This window comes from Anopheles gambiae, chromosome X, assembly GCF_943734735.2.
Source record: "Anopheles gambiae chromosome X, idAnoGambNW_F1_1, whole genome shotgun sequence".
NCBI lineage: Eukaryota > Metazoa > Arthropoda > Insecta > Diptera > Culicidae > Anopheles > Anopheles gambiae.
This window is the reverse complement of record NC_064600.1, coordinates 20428506-20448280: the sequence shown is the minus strand read 5'-3', so window position 1 is coordinate 20448280 and position 19775 is coordinate 20428506. Positions and strand designations below refer to the sequence as shown.

The window sequence follows — 19775 nt, the reverse complement described above, 5'->3', positions numbered from 1 at the left end:
TGTGCCGCATTATGCTGGCTACTTCTGATTGTTAAATCTCATCCTTTTAAAATATGTTGCGATTTTTTGGGATCTCTTGTCATCTTGCTAAGAGCAGCACTGTACGAAACTAGAGATTTTGAAGCAACTAACCAGTTTTTTCATAACATCCCAACACTCATCACTCCGACTGCGAGGAGTGCAGACGTGTTTTCCGCGAGGCTCTAAGCGTTGTGATAAACACATACAAAAGTCAGAGTTCTAATTGGTAATAAAAGTGAAACCTATAACCAAAGCCACTAAAGTCGCCCGACCTGCCAACATGGGTTGTGGCAAAGTCTCGTCAAAGCGAAGGAATGTAAAAATTCCTTTATCTACATTCCACCGCTTGAGCAAACTCAATACGGAACAGGTGCACATGGTGTCGCCTAACACATATGCACTTCTTGAAGACGATAAAGAAGAGCATCCTATGGATACACATACGAGTAAGCCTAGCTCGACGAGTAATAGTGTTAGTATTCCTCCAATCAAGATTGTGTGCAAGTCATTAGGAGAAGTGCACAAAAAAGTCATCGACGCAGGAGTAATACGTTATCACACCAAAGTGGCAAACGAAGGTATTATCGTGTACACATACACAACCAATGACTTTAGAACAGTGGTCAGACACCTGTCTAACACCAAAGTGAATTTTCACACATACCAACTGGCAGAGGATCGTACAAGCAAAATAGTACTCAGCGGGCTGTACGATATGCCCACGGAAGAGGTAAAACAAGTGCTAGAAGCTGAGGGCATTAACCCGATGTCAGTGAAAAAGTTAGCCGTTCGCAATAAAAAATACGACGAACAGGCAACCTATCTCCTTCACTTCCCCAAAGGAAGCGTAAACCTTACAAAGCTGCGTTCCATAAACGCACTTGAGCACTGCAGAGTACAGTGGAATTATTATTCCAACAGACAAGGCCCAATGCAGTGTAAACGCTGCCAATCGTTTGGTCATGGTGCTGCTAACTGCCATCATCCTGCTTCCTGCAACAAGTGTGCAGGTAAACATGACTCAAAAGAATGCCCGTTGAAGGCATCAACATCAAATGACAATGGTCTACTGCCAACACACAAACTAAAATGTGTTAACTGTGAAGGCAATCATCCAGCCAACTTTTGGGGGTGCCCAAAGCGACCAACAAAATCAAAAGCCAGTGCTCCTAAACTACCTGCATCGAGAGAATTTGTATTCGAAGGAAATGCATTCCCTGTGCTCCCTCCTACGTCAGCGTCCAAAACAAATAAACTCCCTCACATAGAAGCGAATCAAACAAATAGCAGTACGGAGGATTTGTTTAATGCGACTGAATTAACAGTCATAGTTGGTGAAGTATTTTGCAAATTACGCGCTTGCAAGACAAAACAACAATAAATCACCGCGATATTCGAGGTTGTTAGTAAATTTTGTTTTGCTAACTGATGGATCATATTCGAGAAATAGATATATCATACTGGAACGCAAACGGTGTTTTAAATAAGAAAATTGAGCTAGAAAACTATTTAAGGAAAAAAGACGTTGACTTAATGATTATAGTAGAAACATTCTTAAAACCGGGACAAAGATTCAACATTGCTAACTATAGCATCTGTAGACTAGATAGAATCCTAAATGCCAAATGAGGGATTATAATACTTATCAAAAGCAACATTGCTTTTAACCTTATGAAAGCCTTTAAAATGGAAATTATAGAAACAATAGGAGTTCAAATTAAGACATCTAAGGGCCCATTGTCAATAATCGCAGCTTATCATCCTGGCTCAAACACAGTGATGAGTAAATTTAAAAACGATCTAAGAAATTTAACTTGACTAAAAAGTAGCTTTCTAATATGTGGTGACTTAAATGGTAGGCACAATATGTGGAACGCAACTGGCAAAATATTATTTGACGAATTGCGCAAGGGGCAATTTTCGATTTGTTTTCCTGACACACCTACTCATTTCCCTTCAGACTCTACAAGAAATCCTTCTACGATCGATATTACGCTAACAAACAATTATCATCACATTTCCGACCTGAAAACCAGTACAAATTTCACTTCTGATCACATACCAGTAACATTTTCTGTACTAAACGAAAAGAAACGAAAACCCGACAGAACACTTCATGATTACACCAAAGCAAACTGGCCCTTATTCAAACATAGCATCAATTCTAAAATCAATCCAGCTGAAATTTCACATGACAGAATACATAGTCAAGCTCAAATCGATAATATGATAGAAAAATTAACTAACACTATATTATCCGCGCATGAAATTGCAATACCATCAAAATCAGCTGGAAGGTATAACATAATAATCTCCCCAGATATCATAAAGCTTATAAAAATTAGAAATACGTATCGTAAACGATGGCAAAGACACCGACTTAATAATACATTAAAACAATCATATAATTTTTTTAAAAATCTGATTAACATTAAATTATCTGAACTGCGAAACAAAGCGTGGTCAATAAACTTAAATTCAATGAATAAGGACAAACTTAATAAAACCAAACTATGGAAGTTTATTAAAATCATTAAAAATAATCAAAACGCAATACCAGCATTAAAAAGCAATGATTAAACGCTCATAACGTCAAACGAAAAATGCAAAGCACTGAAAGATGTTTTTGAATCTGCACACACAGTAACAGCAAATTTTACAAGCCCAACCGAACGTCAAGTGAAAAAAACCGTTAAAAACTTTCCCAGTATCAATCAAGAACTTATACAAAATAACCTATTCAAACCAAAAGATATTACACAAATTCTTAAAAGATTCAAACCGAAAAAATCATCTGATATTGACAACATAAATAACTGCACACTCAAAAAGTTACCTCCAAAAGCCATTATATATCTAAATACCATTCTCAATGGTTGCTTAAAACTTGGCTACTTTCCTAATGCTTGGAAAATAGCTAAAGTTATCGCGATACCCAAACCAGGCAAGGATCACAGTCAACCAGAAAGCTACCGACCGATTAGCCTTCTTAGTTGCCTAGGAAAAATTTTCGAAAAATTGTTAGAAAGCCGAATGGCACTCCATACATTCAACAACAACATAATCCCGAAAAGTCAATTTGGTTTTCGTCCCTCTCTTTCTACCACACACCAACTCCATAGATTAACAAACAATATCGTACATAACAGATGTAATAGAAAATCAACCGGCTTAGTTCTTCTTGATACTGAGAAAGCATTTGACTCCATCTGGCATCAAGGTTTACTTTCCAAACTCATCAAACTAAATTTTCCCAGCTACTTAATCAATATAGTAAATTCGTTCATTTCAAATCGCCAAAACAAAGTAGCGGAACTTGGGGCAAGTGTGCCACCTTAAGCACGTTCACTCACTAAAACGTGTTTTTCAAAAGCCGATTTAAATCTCATAACCATTTTACATCTATTTCCTCACTTATAAATGAGTTTCGCTTGAAAAAAGTGCAGATAAAACAGTTTTTGGAGCGTTTTTAACAGATGGGGCAAGACGGCCACCTGGTTAAAATAACCGTATTTCTTAGATAATAGGAAATAATTACGTTTGTACCACTAGTGTATGTATTCCTACATGTATTTAGTCACCAATGAACCCTTTTTGACCACCAACTGTACCACAATATGGTTTGTTACTGTTCTGTTTTTCTGGCGTGGAATCCGCTCACAATAGCGCACGCTACAACAATGTTTACATTTTTGACAGCTCGCGCCTATGAAAGATGGTGGCACACTTGCCCCAAACAGAGATGGCACACTTGCCCCAAAAGTTGTAACTTTTTTGAAATTGAATTTTTCAGTGACAAAAAGAAAGTTTTTTTCAACTAACCCCACAAAAAATTTCACGTTTTCTCAGCTATGCGGTGGTGTAAATATTTTCTCGGTTGATTGTTCGCATGATTTTTGAGAGCTTATTTGATTGGATTCAAAAATTATAATATTCTGCTCAATTTTGAAACTCAATATAAATCAGTTCAAAACAATGGGGAATATCGATTGGTCTATATGAAATTCGGCTCAGTATACCTAGTCATTGGAAAGGAACCAACTGTATACACAATTGATCATTAAACTAAAGTTTTTAATGAAAAATGCTTGGTGGCACTCTTGCCCCGTATGGCACACTTGCCCCAAATTCCGCTACATATTTTAAACAGTACATCTAGCACATATACGCCAAAGGCAGGTGTTCCTCAAGGCAGCGTTCTGTCGCCTTTACTGTTTAATATATATACCTCAGACATACCCCACATGAAGAGCTGTGAACAATTCTTTTATGCTGACGATGTTGCGTTTTCATCATCAGCGAAAAGTCCAAAAACAATAATTAGAAATTTAAATACTGCTCTGAAAAAATATAGTAAATACTGCACAAAATGGAAACTTAAATTAAATGGAAACAAATCGGAAGCTATCTTCTTCACTAGGTATACCTGTGCTCGGAAGCTTCCAAGTACTAAACTAACAATTAACGATTATGAAATTCCTTGGAAAAATCAGACTAAATACCTAGGACTAATACTAGATAAACGACTGACATACGGATATCATACAGAAAATGTTACTGTAAAATGTGAAAAACTATTTAGAATTCTGTACAGTTTTCTTAACAGGAAATCGAAATTAAATTTCAAAAACAAAATGCTATTGTACAAAGCATGTGTTAGACCTATTATGACATACGCCTCTCCCAATTGGTCAAATTGTGCCCAGTCACACAAATTAAAATTACAAAGAGCCCAAAACAAATTTTTGAAAGCTATCCTTAAAGTCCCTCGGTGGTACAACACAGCTGCATTACACATCGAATGTAACATTCCCACAATAGTGGAAATATTAGCCAGGTTGAAATCAAATTATAACGCTAAGTGCACAACTAGCCCACTACAAATACTAAGAAAATTGAACTCTTAAAAATATAATTTTAGGTTTACAATTACTATTATTATTTTTATTTTTATGTTAAGGCCTGTACATAGTATCATAAGCAGCAAAAATTAGTATAAGTCTTGTATTCAGCCAAGGGGTTTTCAATTCCAATTATATTTTTTCCCCTTAACCAATTTGTTCCTTAATTTAGCTTTTGTTAGAAATATTCTAAGTCCTTCCGGCCAAGATTGCCATTAAGATTAGAATTCAATGAGGAAAGAACATAGTTTCGTACCCATTATCGCGTTAGATTTCAAACTGTTGTACTTACTAATGAAATTTAAAAATGGAAATAAAAGAACTAACTAACTTCATAACATCCTCATTTTGGTGGATAATCTTAATTATTTAACGACCTCACATTAAAATTTACCATTATTTCGTCTAAAATGTGCATAATTAGTACAACTACCCAACGGTGCACCATATATCGCAGTATGCCATGGATGCTTTGTTTACAACTGTCCTTTTGGTCGTAGTGCATAATTTACAAGTGAACAAATCGGGTTTCTTGTTGATACATTTTTTTTCATTTTTGCAGGTGTTTAAGCTTCTTCTTCTTCTTTTATTTGGCGTAACATCCTACGCGGACATGCCGGTCTATACAGGCTTTCGAGACTTACTTCATTACCACGTAGCCGGATAGTCGGGGGGACGGTCCATTCTGGGCTTGAACCCATGACGGGCATGTTATTGAGTCGTTCGAGTTGACGACTGTACCATGGGACCGCCCCAGTAAAAACATAAACGACGCGAATCGCTGACGAATTTAAAGTTTAATAAAGATCGACATTTAATCACACGAACCCAACCCTGTAAGTGTTTGCTTGTTCATCGGCTAAGTCGGATGGTAAGCCTCCAATCTCAGCTTTCCCACCGGATTCATATCCGTTGAGGAAATTTCAATACCTTTATAAGATCATCACGGATGGCATTAAAGGCTCACGAGGGTCCGAATGCCGTATTTTTGGAGATTCTTGATATAATGTAACAGTTTTATCACTTGCTGGAATATTTCAACGGAATTAATGGAATCGTGCAAGCACTATATTGAAGGTAGGACTTAATGATTAGCTGAAAATGTAATGGAATGTGTAATCCAAAAAGGGAACCGAAAGACAAAATTAACGCCTAAATCATAATGGATTCCGTGTACATAATAAGTTCTACTTACTTGATCTGTTTTGCGGCATCTGATAACTCATGCTGCTTCAACAGGCGGGCGCGATCGACTGCCAAGCCTTGGGGTGTAAGCGCGATGGTGTTGATCGTGGATCGGTTAGTTGGATGCAAACGACGACAGCGTCGGGTTTTTTTTACGGTCGAGTGTGATTGTAGAGGTAAGGTGCGTGTGTATGGGCATTCCCACCATTGATCCAACCAAATGAACGAGGTAGAGCATGAAAAATAAAACGACAAAAATGTGAAACATAATGATATTTTAAATATTCGAGTTTGAAAACATGCATACATTAACTATTGAGCCTAACATGAAACGATTGATTTGTAATAAAACGATCTCGTTAAAGCGAATTTCTATGCGTAATCTCCAACATATCTTTATCTTTTAATGGATCTGATAGATTCCTGTAAATATAGGTGATCCCTAACGTGGTATGGTCTAGTTGGAAAAAAATACTTTCCCGAAAACAAAAATACCCTCCGCACCCCAGAGAGACATTAAAAAACGATCGATGAAAAATTCCTATTCCGACTGAGTGCAAAGCTCGCTAGTTGCGTAAGCATTATCGCAATAATGAAATCTAATACTTTCACACGCGGCACGTGAGACGATTTGCAACTCTTCTCACTATGAACACTCTTCTCAGTACAGATGGGTTCTAACGATTTTCGAACTCCAACGATCTAACGATCTAGTCGTTCCATCGTTCTATTTTTATCCATTGCACCGAGCTTCACAAAAGCTCACTATAAGCACACCATCTAAGGTTCGGATCAATGCGAAAGTTCGTCGGCTCTTTTTATTGCAACTTCACGATCATTGGGATCAAATCTACTCTACGAAGATTTAAGAATAAGATGCCACTGGACGAAAGTGGTCGAGTGAACAATTCTGGACAGCCTTCTACAAGACAGAGCTCGCTACATTGTTCATGCATTTTTCAGTTGAGTAGAAACCGCAGTTGCCGGTCTAGTGGTACGTACATTCGTCAACTCGTGCGGCTTAAAACATGCCCGACATGGGTTCGCATTTACTAATATTCCACTATATATGCTATTAATACGCGGACCAGAGGCGGTAGCATATCATTTATTCGCGTAAGTGGAATTTAGATTTTTGTTGACAAAGTCTAGCTAATTTTCATATCATTTTACTTCAAGTGGTAAGTTTTAGCCACTAAATTTGGTAATTTTTCTGAATTCAACTGAAGATAGCAATTTTGAGCCTTTTAGCATAAGTTTTTTTTTAAATTCGACCAAAAGAGAATTTATTTTACTATTTGACATTTGATGTGTCCAAATCAGTACAATTTGCTCAAAGGATTTTCAAATTAAAAAAATCGTGTATTTCATTTTATTTATTAGTTTCAATATGTCTGCCTCAGGGGTTGAACATATAATTGCTTAAAAACCTAGTTGGCCCTATTGGTACTAAACTAACTGAAACTTTATTAAACTAAGGGGAAATAGAAAAGGATGTAACAGAATGGAAATCCATAGTGAAAGGAAAATAAGCAGCGGATAAGAAGAAAATATTTAAAACAAAAAAAAATTAAGAATAAAAAAGACATAATTAGAAAAAATAACAACGAGCCGGAATATAAAATTGGAAATTAAAATCCCGGTACTGTTCATTGAATTGACGCAAACAAATTAGCCACGGGTCGTTAATGCCAAACGCTGTATTGCGGAAAGGTATTGCAAGAGCAGTCCAATTTCTTAAACACCTGGAAGGAACATACCAACTAAGTTGGGAAAGCAAGTCTGGAGCATCTATATTATCAATTATCAATTCACCGCAGTGGTCGATTAGTTAGAACTGTATTGGGTGAAAAGTAAATCGGTATTGCAAGAAAGCAATGTAGGACTTATAACGGGTCCGATTATAAATGCGATACGCCGTTGCTGCATATTTGAACAGTCGTTTAGTGTGTGGATTACGGTATTCCCGATAGTCGCGTAAGTAGCGCTGCTTATCACGTTTCATGGATTTAAGGATTGAATTGGACCAGGGAGGAAAAGAAGGGGCTTTACGTAAAGGACAGCACAATGGAAAAGCTGAAGACACTAGCTATGTGAAAATAGAGACCGCTTCGTTCAGCGAAGGTGCCGAGTGCACACGTGACCAATCGGTATCTAACAGCAAATTATTAAGTTTTTGAAAATCACACTTTCTAAAATTATATGAGCAATAGAGGTTCCCTGTATTACTCCTAACATGAGTCGACAACTGATTAACGGATGTGTGATTAATAGAAGTACACAATTCTAATGCTGGGTGATGCTGATCTTCAGGTAATAGAGGAGAAGCCGCTAATGAAGGAACACTGACGTGAGACGCGTAGTTATCATGAGGAGAGTAGTAGAAAATTAGGTCTAATTGAACATTCCGATTATTTAAAATGCCACTGAGCTGACGCAAGTTATAAAAACTAATAATGTAGAAAAACGCATCAACGGATGTATGGGGAAACTTGTGCACGAAAATACTGATGTATTGTGTCGTGTATCCAAGAAAAATCCGCTCGATTAAAGTCTCCAAAAAGCAGCATACGATCATGTTTTGATCATGTTCATCCTCGTCACTATACTATCGATCGTTGCATCAAGTGCACTGAGCGTATTTTGGTTTTTTTGGCGAGAGAAGGGGGTATGTAGATTGCACCGATGAAGATAGAGCGAGAGATGTTTTGATAGTAAATATTGAGTGTTGTTGAATGTTGCGTATGACTGAGAAAGGGAACAATAGTAGACAGGACCATAACAGTCGATGTAGACGGAAAGGCAGGCATTGCACATGTTGTTGTTGTTGGTATTGTTGCAGGCGTTGATGTAAGTATTGTTATAGACGTTGCAGCAAAATGTTCGTCTATGGTGGGTTGTTGGTTTGGCTGCGTAGGTTGTAATGCAGTGACGGGGATGCTGGTGGAGATGAAGACGAAAGATGCGGGGGCGATGAGGTGAGTATTGGTGATTGTGCGTCGATTAGTGGCGGCGACTGTGGAGCCGGTGGTTGCTGTTGATGTTGTTGCAATGCGTGTGGTTGGTATGGAAACTGAAACCCCCGTTGCGAACGAGAAACCGGTAAATTCACGAAACGCAACTTCAGCTGGCCAAGTGTTTTGAGTCAGAGCCTCATTCTTCAAAGTTGATGGGATGCCGACTTTGAAGGAAACGAATGTTAGTCGGCTCAGATCCGCATCATACTTGGTTAACCGGCGAACATGTATATCGTTTGTATTGAGCTTAGATTTAACCCAATTTGCCATATCGTCGGGAGTCACATCAGGACTGATGTTGGTAAAAAATAGCCAAAAACGAGGTTCAGGATTAGCCACGGTTTTTATCTTAATACCATTATCATCAGTGTTAGTGCCTCGCAGTAGTGGTCTGTTGCGATTTTCGAGTATTTCCCGTTGAATGCGTGAGTGTGGTCCGAGATGAGTGCCTTCGTACAACTGTGTGCGTGTTGACTCTAAGGCACGGATATTAGTCGGGGCAACAACCCTTTTCTCCCTAAAAGGTAACTCTTTAATTAGTTCGACTTTCATTAGTGCCAGGGAATCCGTGATTGTTGATGTTAGTTCCTTGTCGCGTATATCGAGAAATATCTGTACTGCTTACAGGGTTCGAGTCATATAACGGAATAGTTCAACCGGGTAGGTAAGGGAATGTTTCAAACGGCTAGTGGAATTTTGCATGCATACTGTGGAGCTGTCATCAGACTGCCGGTGCCGCTGTAAATAGCCCAAAACATTTTCGTTAATTTTATTTATTTATCATGTTTAATTATGACACCGCGGCAGGATTTATTTAGTGCATCGTGTGTACTGCTAAATGCCATACGAAAACAACTAAAAATGATATTTTTTAGAAAACGTCATCGGTATCAACACGAAACTTTTTTACACCGGCACCCACAGTCTGACAGCCGCTCCACAGTATGATTGCAAAATTCCACAACTCGGTTGCAACGATCCATTAATTGTATGATTGCAAACCTCCACAGAATGCTTACACGATTCCACTACCGGTTTGAAACATTCTCTAAACTAATTGAACTGTACCGTTATATGACTCGAAACCTTATATTATTGAACAGCTACATTGCACCATTGCACAGCTTGTTTTTTCGTGTGGCGCTAGTTCGTTTATGTCTATTGCTGGTATAAAGGTTATGCCATGACATGTTTATTAAATACGTATATATTCACATGCCTCTCGCTTTTCCTTCACCAAGTGAAACCAGTGCCTGGCATGGTCCGGACCTAAGCGGAATTTTAAAACTGTGCACACTCATACAAATAACAGACCGATGATTCATATACGGATATGGACGCTGTGGCTGTCACTGCGCGAACTCTCAGAATACTGTTTCTTTGTATGAGTCTCGAAGCGAAAACAACCGACATGTGTGTTTGGTACACATATACAAAGAAAAAGTCCTCTAAGCAATACGGCCGAAGCTGTTCTTTGTGAATAAGTAAAAAAAGAAAAATAAAGGAAAGGAGATAGAGAGAGAGAGAGAGAGAGAGAGAGAGAGAGAGAAAAAGAGAAAGAGAAGAAAAGAGAATTTGTGTGTGTGTGTGTGTGTGTGTGTGTGTGTGTGTGTGTGTGTGTGTGTGTGTGTGTGTGTGTGTGTGTGTGTGTGTGTGTATGTATGTATGTATGTATGTATGTATGTATGTATGTATGTATGTATGTATGTATGTATATATGTATGTATGTATGTATGTATGTATGTATGTATGTATGTATGTATGTATGTATGTATGTATGTATGTATGTATGTATACACCTTACAGACCTCTGACAAAAACACCCCTTGTTGTTCCAAGCGTAAAGTCATAAACATAACACACATACACTAACCGAAATGTGATACACACACGCACACACAAATCAAGAAGGGAAGTAGCTCATTTGGCAAGTCGCTTCGATTTAAAAGCAACAAAGGACCATTTCACCATAAGAACACTTACAAGAACTTTTCTAAAACGGCTTGCTAATAACGTCTGAAGTTATAATCAGTTCTTCCAGCCCCATCATCCGCATGGATTTATTAATCGTTCCGGTGGGCTACTTCCGTGAGAGAGTGGTGTGTCTGGTACGATTCAACACACGCACACTCATCGAATCGTTCACGTCAGGGCTCGGCACTCATAAAATGATGAAATAAATGAAATGATTTTTGTTTTTCTCTTAGTCTTTACAGGGCTTCCACTTTTAGCAAGAAAGCTTCAAAAGCTTGATTGCGAGCACCCATTTGCAATGGTGTTTCCCAATGAACACCTGCAACTGTATAGCGAATGAAGTATGGCCGTATGAGCTTAACAAATAAGACAGAAAAATGGAAGAGTAACAGCTTTCTTCTTTCTTCTTTTTTTATATTCAATACTCTGTTCAATATTCCGTCTGTTTTCACCATTATTTTAGATCTTTATGCTAAAGTTCAAATACAGTATGCTGATACGGTAGCCATCATTATGGTATCCTTTTATTTCTTAGCTTTGTACGTATGTTTGTTTCGTATTTTTCTCGATCGCTTATTAATCAAGTTATAATTAATATTTGATCAATTTATATTTATAGTTAATAATAATATTAATACTTGTTTCACTGTTCCTTTAGCATAAGCATTATTCGTTCCAACAAAACAACATCCTAACACATTAGCAGTATCTGTACCGCGCGCGTTGCCGACCCCTGTACCTTTTGTGCACGACCACTCGGCAAAACTTTAAGAAGGCTGCTGGCGCATTGGCCTTTTAGGTAAAATTGGATTTAATGAAATATTTATTATTAATATTATTCAGATTATACAGAATATTTCAATTACGTCTCCAAATATACTCGTTAATTCATTATTCCCACACAAGCACTATGTGATAGAAAAGAAATCATGCATGAAAATCCAGCGTGTGTATCACGTCGTGTGTACCACCACGGCCCTTCGCGTCACAGTGGCCGCCATTTTGATCTGTTTACATTCTTGGACCTAGCTGATGCTTTTCCCGTTCTCGCAAGTGCAAGGGGATCGGTGTGGAAATAGTACAACAAACACATACACACACACACTATCTGCAGTCACGAAATCACCGTTCTGGTGGGAGAGGCCGCGGAAGAGGGAAAAGGAGAAACGGCAGAAAAAAGAATTGCAGTTGAGTCATGTCTTTTCATCACCAGACAGGTAGTTTGGCTTACGGGGGTGATGTGGTGAAGTAGTTCAAGATATAGCCACGGGCCAAGTTGGCGGCGTTGCCCGATGTATTTACCAATAATAAAAAAAGTGAAGAGAAAAAGAGAGAAACCACGAATCCTAATCCTTAAGATGTGGTTGAGGGGGTGCGATAGCTGATTGAAAGACGTTTTTGTAGCTTCTTTTTGCATTGGTGGTTTGCCTCTTTTTCTACCGAACAAGCTTACTCTGGATAGAGAAGAAAGAGAAGCGACAGGGATTGTTGATCACTTATTTCACTTTGATGAGGATATTCTTCGTTAATAACAAAAAAAAACCGACTGCACACGTTTGGCTTCCAGTTCGCCCACATAGCAGAAAGAAGCAGTACAATACTCATAATGTTAATCTAATTGTTGATGAACCTGTGACTCATGACTAAAACAAACAACCTTAAAAAACTAAACAACATGGCAAAGAGTTATACCAAGGTTTATGCTTCGTATGATGCGTGTTCAATCAGACTCTGATGCTGATGCGAGAAAACCTCTCGCTTCGCTTCACACTGGTTTTAATTGCCCTGTAACCGTCCGCTCTTACACAGCAAACACACTAAACATTTCACGTTCACCTTTTCACCAACACAGAAACATTCGTGCATACATCCAGTTAACAGCATGAAACTTAATGGATGCACTCAGTAATGCACACGAAGCATTTTCAAGTACCCTTGTACCCCAAGCCAAGCCAACCAGAAACAAACCATTGAAAAACATATCACTCATAAGTCTTGGGAGAAGCGTAGCAGCGTGAAACCTACCGTTTTTCGATTGATGATAATCCCGGGAAAAGGTTGATTGACTGTGCGTGGAAGAACCTGCTTGATGGTTGATGCACTTTACACCCTTTTCGGTTGTGTCAGAGGGTTCGGCGGTGGTGGTGTTTTTTGTCCCAAAACTCGAAAACACGGCCACTACACACACACACACGCAAGAGAAGCTCTACTTTCCACACTAAACAAAATGTCTATTGATTGATTCCGCGCGCATACAAACACGCTACGTGTACACACATACACTCGTTGATTTTTTTTGTTCTTCTCCTTCTTACAGCTGTAACAAGAAAAAGAAAAATTGAAAACTAGCTGGATTTCAAAAAATTGTTTCTTGCACACACACACACACAAACGCGCCCTCACACGCTCTCGTATACATGCACTTTTAGAATATACCCTATTGATGGGTCATTTCCTTAAAAACAAAACAAAAAATCAACTGTAAATATTCCGCACATGTCATCAAAAACAGTACATCATCATCTCTCTTTGGCTGCTGCTGTGGGCCTAACCGAATAGAGGGGCCTACACTAAACAGCTACGAGTGGGCAAGCACACAACACACGCGTAGAGTCACAAAAGCATACATTTAACTAGTATGTACGCTCTCACACACACTATCACAAACCACACCAATCGCGATGAACAGGGTGGTGTGATAGAGTGTATACTACAGAGTGTGAATGCTTTCCCTCTGATCGTCCCACCCTCTTTGTGACAGTGAATTTTCCCGCAAGTTAAGCAAAAAGGGTGGAAAATCAAGACATGAATAATCACGATTTTGATCACACATTAGTATTGTAACTGAAAAAAACGCACCACAAATGTAAACGCACGCACACGGACAGAAAACGGAGTGTTGTTGAGACAAGAGATATTCACAACGCATCAATGCGTGGGGGCTCTCGACCACACGTAAGACGGATGGAGGAAAACTGGTTGGCCTGTTCGAGCCGTTTGCTGGAGTTAGTAGTCCATTCTGGACCCGTGAGCTAGGGTAGCGGAAAGGCGAGAGAAGCGATTGCGTGCGCTTATTGCCAGCTGTATACGAATGAATGAGATGAAAGAGCTATCCGGTTTACGTTAGTATGTGAGAGCGGTAATGGGGTTTTTAATAATGAATGCGGCGAAAGAGCGAAAGGCGTCTATATGGGCAAGAGCATGCCATCTCATTTCCGCTTAAAAAGCATTGGCACAACAAAGAAGGAGCAGAATAGAGCTCTTTCACACCGGACGAACTTGACAGTTCGCGAGTTCGAGCCCTTTCACACCGGACGAACTTGACAGCACGCACGCCCGCAGTAGCGATTACCGCTGCCTAAGGCCCGTGTCTGTGCTCCATCGGATGCGATTTTAACGGAAGGCCTGTCAAAATTTTATATGAGATTTGACTGATAACGTCGGACGTGCGATTTCGTCGTACGACGGAATAAAAAAAAATGATTTTGTCGGACGCCGCATCCGATTTTATCTATCTATCTATCTTCATCGTTATATTATTAAAATCATCCAAATAATCGCAATATGATACGAAAAAGCGTTTGACAGCACGTGCGATAAAATCGCATCCGATGGAGCACAAACACGGGCCTAAGGGCTTGGTACTTGTTCCGACGCAGCGTATCGCAACGCATTGCGTGACGTTCGCTTGTATCTGTTTGCTGCGTTCTGCATGGATGTGTCAACACATGTTACAAAGAAAAACATCACAAACAGCAATAATACCTATTATTTACCGGCGGGCGGCTTAACCATGCGCATGAATTTGACAGTTGGCCAATCGTGGCGATCATTTTCTGTAGCAAAAACATTTGTTGTGCAGCTTTCTAGAGCAGGGGTCTCCAAACTACGGCCCGTGGGCCGCATGCGGCCCTCAAGCGCCTTTAATGCGGCCCGCGAGGGCTGGGTTAAGGTTAAATTAAATAGCTTTCTTTTCCAACAGATTATTTTTTTTACTTCCGAAGGTGAAAATCAAGATTCAATAAAAGATAGCTGCAGAAATTTGATATATTTCAATAGTACTTACTTACTTATCCGGCGCTACAACCGCTTTGCGGTCTTGGCCTGCCTCAGGAGTGTCCGAAACCGCTCACGGTCTCGCGCCTTCGTCTGCCAGTCCGTTATCCCGGCCTTAATGGCGGACGCCTCCACGCCATCTTGCCACCTCAATTTGGGCCTACCACGCGTCCTCTGTCCTTGTGGACGGCCTAAAAAGACTTTACGGGCTGGGTCGTCCGTTTCCATGCGTATAACATGGCCAGCCCACCGGAGCCTGGCGAGCTTTATACGCTGTACGACAGTGAGGTCGCCGTACATCTCGTATAGCTCGTCATTATAGCGGCTCCTCCATTGTCCTTCCACACATACGGGGCCAAGTATCCTTCTGAGCATCTTCCTCTCGAACGCGGCTAAGAGGGTTTCGTCAGATTTGGACAGTGTCCATGTCTCAGAGGCGTACTTGACGTACTTAACGTACTTGACGTACGTACTTGATATAGGTACTATATAGTCCCAGCTTCGTCCGTCGCGACAGGTTCTTTGAGGTGAACTGCTTTTTCAGGCTGTAGAATGACCGGTTGGCAGCCAGCATCCTTGCGCGCAACTCAGCTTCCATGCTATTGTCGTTGCTGACCTTTGATCCCAGATAGGTGAATTGTGGGACGACTTCAAAAGTGCGTTCACCTATCTGCACGTCACGCCTACGTAGATTCTGATTTCAATAGTATTTTCTTATTAAAACGAGATTTGAACTTCCACTCATTCTAAAGGTAGCGTCAAAATGGCCCTCAACAAGGTTGATTGTGAAGCAATGCGGCCCGCGAACTGAAAAGTTTGGAGACCCCTGTTCTAGAGGATAGTGATATTTTTTAACTTCATTTTTGATAAAAAAAAAACAATTGTTAAATCTATTATCTATGATTCAAAAATATTCTAGCAGTGATTAATCGATTGGTTTAAGGTGAATTCTCAGTAAACTAGGTAAAGTTTATAATTTTTATATTAATCTGACATGTTTTGGATCATTATTCGTGGAAATCGAATAACCGGTATCAGTAAGGTCCCGAGCTGCCCGAATAATCGACGTTCTACTATATAACGAAATAGGAACGAAATCTCGACGCACTCAAGGATTTGACGGTTTAAATGACTTGTGGCCTATGAAAATACCCAAATAGCCAGCTCGTACTTTATAGCTGATTTAGGGCTGTTTAACGAAAAATCGTTCCGATGTCGTACTTTGTGGCTGATTAAGAGATAGACGGTACTTTGCGGAACTATGGAGCTTTTTAACAGGCACATGGTACTCTTTGGAACTTTGCGGCTGATTAGCACTATGCGTAGGGTTCATGATGGAACTTGAAGGCTTGTTAAGAAAGGGTACTGAACTTGGTGGAACTTTATAGCTTTTTAATGCATGACATCGGTTCAAGGTGGCTCTTGTCAAAGTGTCAAAGACGGACGCCGGCAATAATCTCATTGCTGCTGCACAAGTTAGATTCGTTACTTGAAGAATGAATATTGAGTGAAGCGATTGTGAATTATCAGTAAATTGTGTAAAAATTTGTGTAATTTATCAATACAAAAGATTTAAAAATATACATATGTGTTTAAACCAAACAAATTTTGTTGTTTATTTCATCGATGACGCTTGCTTGAAAATAAAACACAAAGAAAAATAATCCCTGGCATCGTGGCATAAGGAAGCTGCTTAGGCGCTGTTTGAAAGACCCACATAGAACTTTGATGCTGTTTATCTACTGCAAAAGGCGAATTAGAGCAGCGATCTTTAGCGTGCCAAAATGAGCTGCTTAAGCAATTCTGGCTATTTGGGTATATATATATACATATATATATATATATATATATATATATATATATATATATATATATATATATATATATATATATATATATATATATATATATATATATATATATATATATATATATATATATATATATATATATATATATATATATATATATATATATATATATATATATATATATATATATATATATATATATATATATATATATATATATATATATATATATATATATATATATATATATATATATATATATATATATATATATATATATATGCGTTAAATACATTTTTTTTCCCTTTTTTTTGGCACAACAACCGTCAACAACAACTAGAGAAGTGGCTTTTAGTGACTTATTTTAGTCTTTTGAAATAAACAGTTATGTGGCTTTTTTGTTGCTTTCTTCTAGATTCGCTCGGAAATGATGTTTCCTATCGTTATTATTGGTCATGTAGCCATTTTATACTTAAATAATATCGGTTTTTGATTAAATAACGTCGCACAAAATTAGTATTTGTTTTTCATAAAAAACCATAGCTATGAATGAAAAATGAGCTCGACGGCATCGTCCATCGATAGAAGAAAGTCTAATTTACGAACATAATAAATCTTGGCGTTTACAACACACTTGATTAGACACAAATCAATAATTTCAGGTGTATCTAGTACTAATCGAGCAGATATGGAAAAACAATTTCGAGCAAATGTCACTTGGGGTTGACGGGCATGTTGTTAAGTCGTATGAGTTGACGACTGTACCATCAGACCGGCCGAATATAAAATTGTTTACAGGTGAAAAAAACAGTTTCGTTACCTGAAACAGTAAAAAGTAGATAAAAAAATAAATATTTTTGGTTTCAACGCGTAGCTGACAAAGTTCGTGTGCCATTCACACTTGCAGAGTGCGCGAGCACTACGAACTGCCAGATTTTTATTCATAAAATTGGAAATGAGCAAAGTTCCTCGAACACGTGAACTATCTTACTCGTGACCGTCCAAATAGACATACAGCGACAACGTCGCGCGCGACAAAAAGTAGCTCAATTTTGCAAACATAGCTACTCGTCGTGCGCGACAATTTTGCTTCATCCTAAATAATCGAATTATCTAGTTTTTTTACAAGCCAGATTAATGCCAAACGTAAAAAAAATAGATTTGAACACATTTTAACCTATTTTTGTGTGTTTTCAAATAAAAAACAAGTTGGTTGACTGAGTCAAATGAGCTACTTTGATCTACACCGAGTGAAATTTTGAGCTATTTTTCTTCGCGCGCGACGTTGTCGCTCTATGTCTATTTGGACGGTGAGGCTGGAAATAGACGAACCGAGATCGTCGCGGTGCCGAGAAATTCGCGCCTTGTTTATAACAGTTGTAGAACAGTTGGGCTGTCAAATCTTCCGCGCCTCCGATCGCGCCTGCTGTTTCGCAGAGATACCCAACTTCGGTATTCCTGAGATTTTCGCGGTAGCGCGAACCGATTGTTTTCACTTTTTCTGGTGAATTCGTTTGAAAAAACGTGTAGGGAAAAGAGTTTTGTATTTTATTTTGCATAAACTATGTGAAATAACCAATTTGATTCGAAAATTGATAAACATTATTTCTTTTTGGCACATTCAATCGTCACCAGACCTCGGATGGTTCCATACACGAACCGCAATTATCTCGCCTATCTATCAGATTTTATAACAGAATTGACAGCTCAAGTCATACGCGATTTTCGCGGTACCGCGACGATCTCGATTCGTCTATTTCCAGCCTGAGAGTTCTACACCGTTCAAATAGACAAAGAGCGACAACGTCGCGCGAGATAAAAAAAAATAGCTCAAAATTTTACACCACGAAGATTAAAGTAGCTCATTTGACTCAGTCAACTAACTTGTTTTATATTTCAAACACACAAAAATTAGAATTAAAATAAAATGTGTTCACATATATTTTTTGCGTTTGGTATTAATCTCACTCGTAAACAAACTTGATACAGTGGAGCGCCGTTTATCCGAGCTTCTCGGGACTTGAACTCGCCCGGATAAGCCAATAACACGGGTAATGAGTCAAATGATTATTTTATTACCAATTCCTGATTTGGACAATTTTCTTATTTTCTGATAAAAATTACCCAGTTTTCATTAACTTCATGTTTCCAATGAGAATATTTGAAATTTGCCATGAATTATAGTGTTTTTTGTTATGGCAATGTGCTCTTCCCAAGTGCCACAGATTAAGCTTAAACGACTGGAAAATTGAATATCCATAGAAAAAAATGAAAGCTCCACAGCTTCATTGGTTTGATCAATAGATGGCGTATTAAAACTGATTATTATATTGCTATCCTTTTCTTGCAATGTGTTTCGACAAGTTTCATTTTATCATGACCTATATAGCCTTCTAACTTTCTGAGCAAAAATCTACATGAATGGTCGTGTGGTCAGATACGTGGGTATCAACACCAACGACCATTACTCAAATCTCACTTGCTTCAGTGCTGGTGATTTCCGTTGGAGTTTAGTATTTAAACAATCGTATCGCCGTTCTAGTTCTAGCGATGCATAACTTCAATGCGAAACCATACAACAGGACAGCGGAAATGAGAAAGCTCTCCTCCAAACGATGAAGCTCAAGTGGTTGGGGTATCCCACCAACAGAGAGCGCCACCAGCTTTTTTGGTATTTTTAGAATGCATGAGTCGTTTGCCGTCTGCTAAACGAAGTCTTTCTACATTCCGTTTAGGTAGAGAACTTGAGTCGTTTAGAAGCCGTTTAGTGGTCGTTTAGTGGATTTGTGGCACTTGGGTTATAACCGCTT

The 19775-nt window shown here is 38.8% G+C and overlaps 1 protein-coding gene across 8 annotated transcripts in view; it reads right to left on the bottom strand.

Moving 5' to 3' along the window:
* LOC1270538 (armadillo segment polarity protein) overlaps nucleotides 1–13083 on the bottom strand; it is a 58569-nt gene extending 45486 nt beyond the window's left edge. For 4 of the 8 annotated variants that reach the window (XR_009764702.1, XR_009764705.1, XM_061643285.1 and 1 more), the window contains exon 1: nucleotides 6118–6190. Coding sequence is in view for 6 of the 8 variants with exons in the window: in XM_061643285.1 (XP_061499269.1) it covers nucleotides 6118–6148 (31 nt within the window). In the remaining 2 variants the exon portion in view is untranslated. Of the gene's footprint in view, nucleotides 1–6117; nucleotides 6191–10343; nucleotides 10494–11107; nucleotides 11218–12790 lie in introns of those variants that run through there. The other 4 variants (XM_061643250.1, XM_061643255.1, XM_061643252.1 and 1 more) reach the window with 4 other exon arrangements.
* Nucleotides 13084–19775: the final 6692 nt, after the last annotated feature.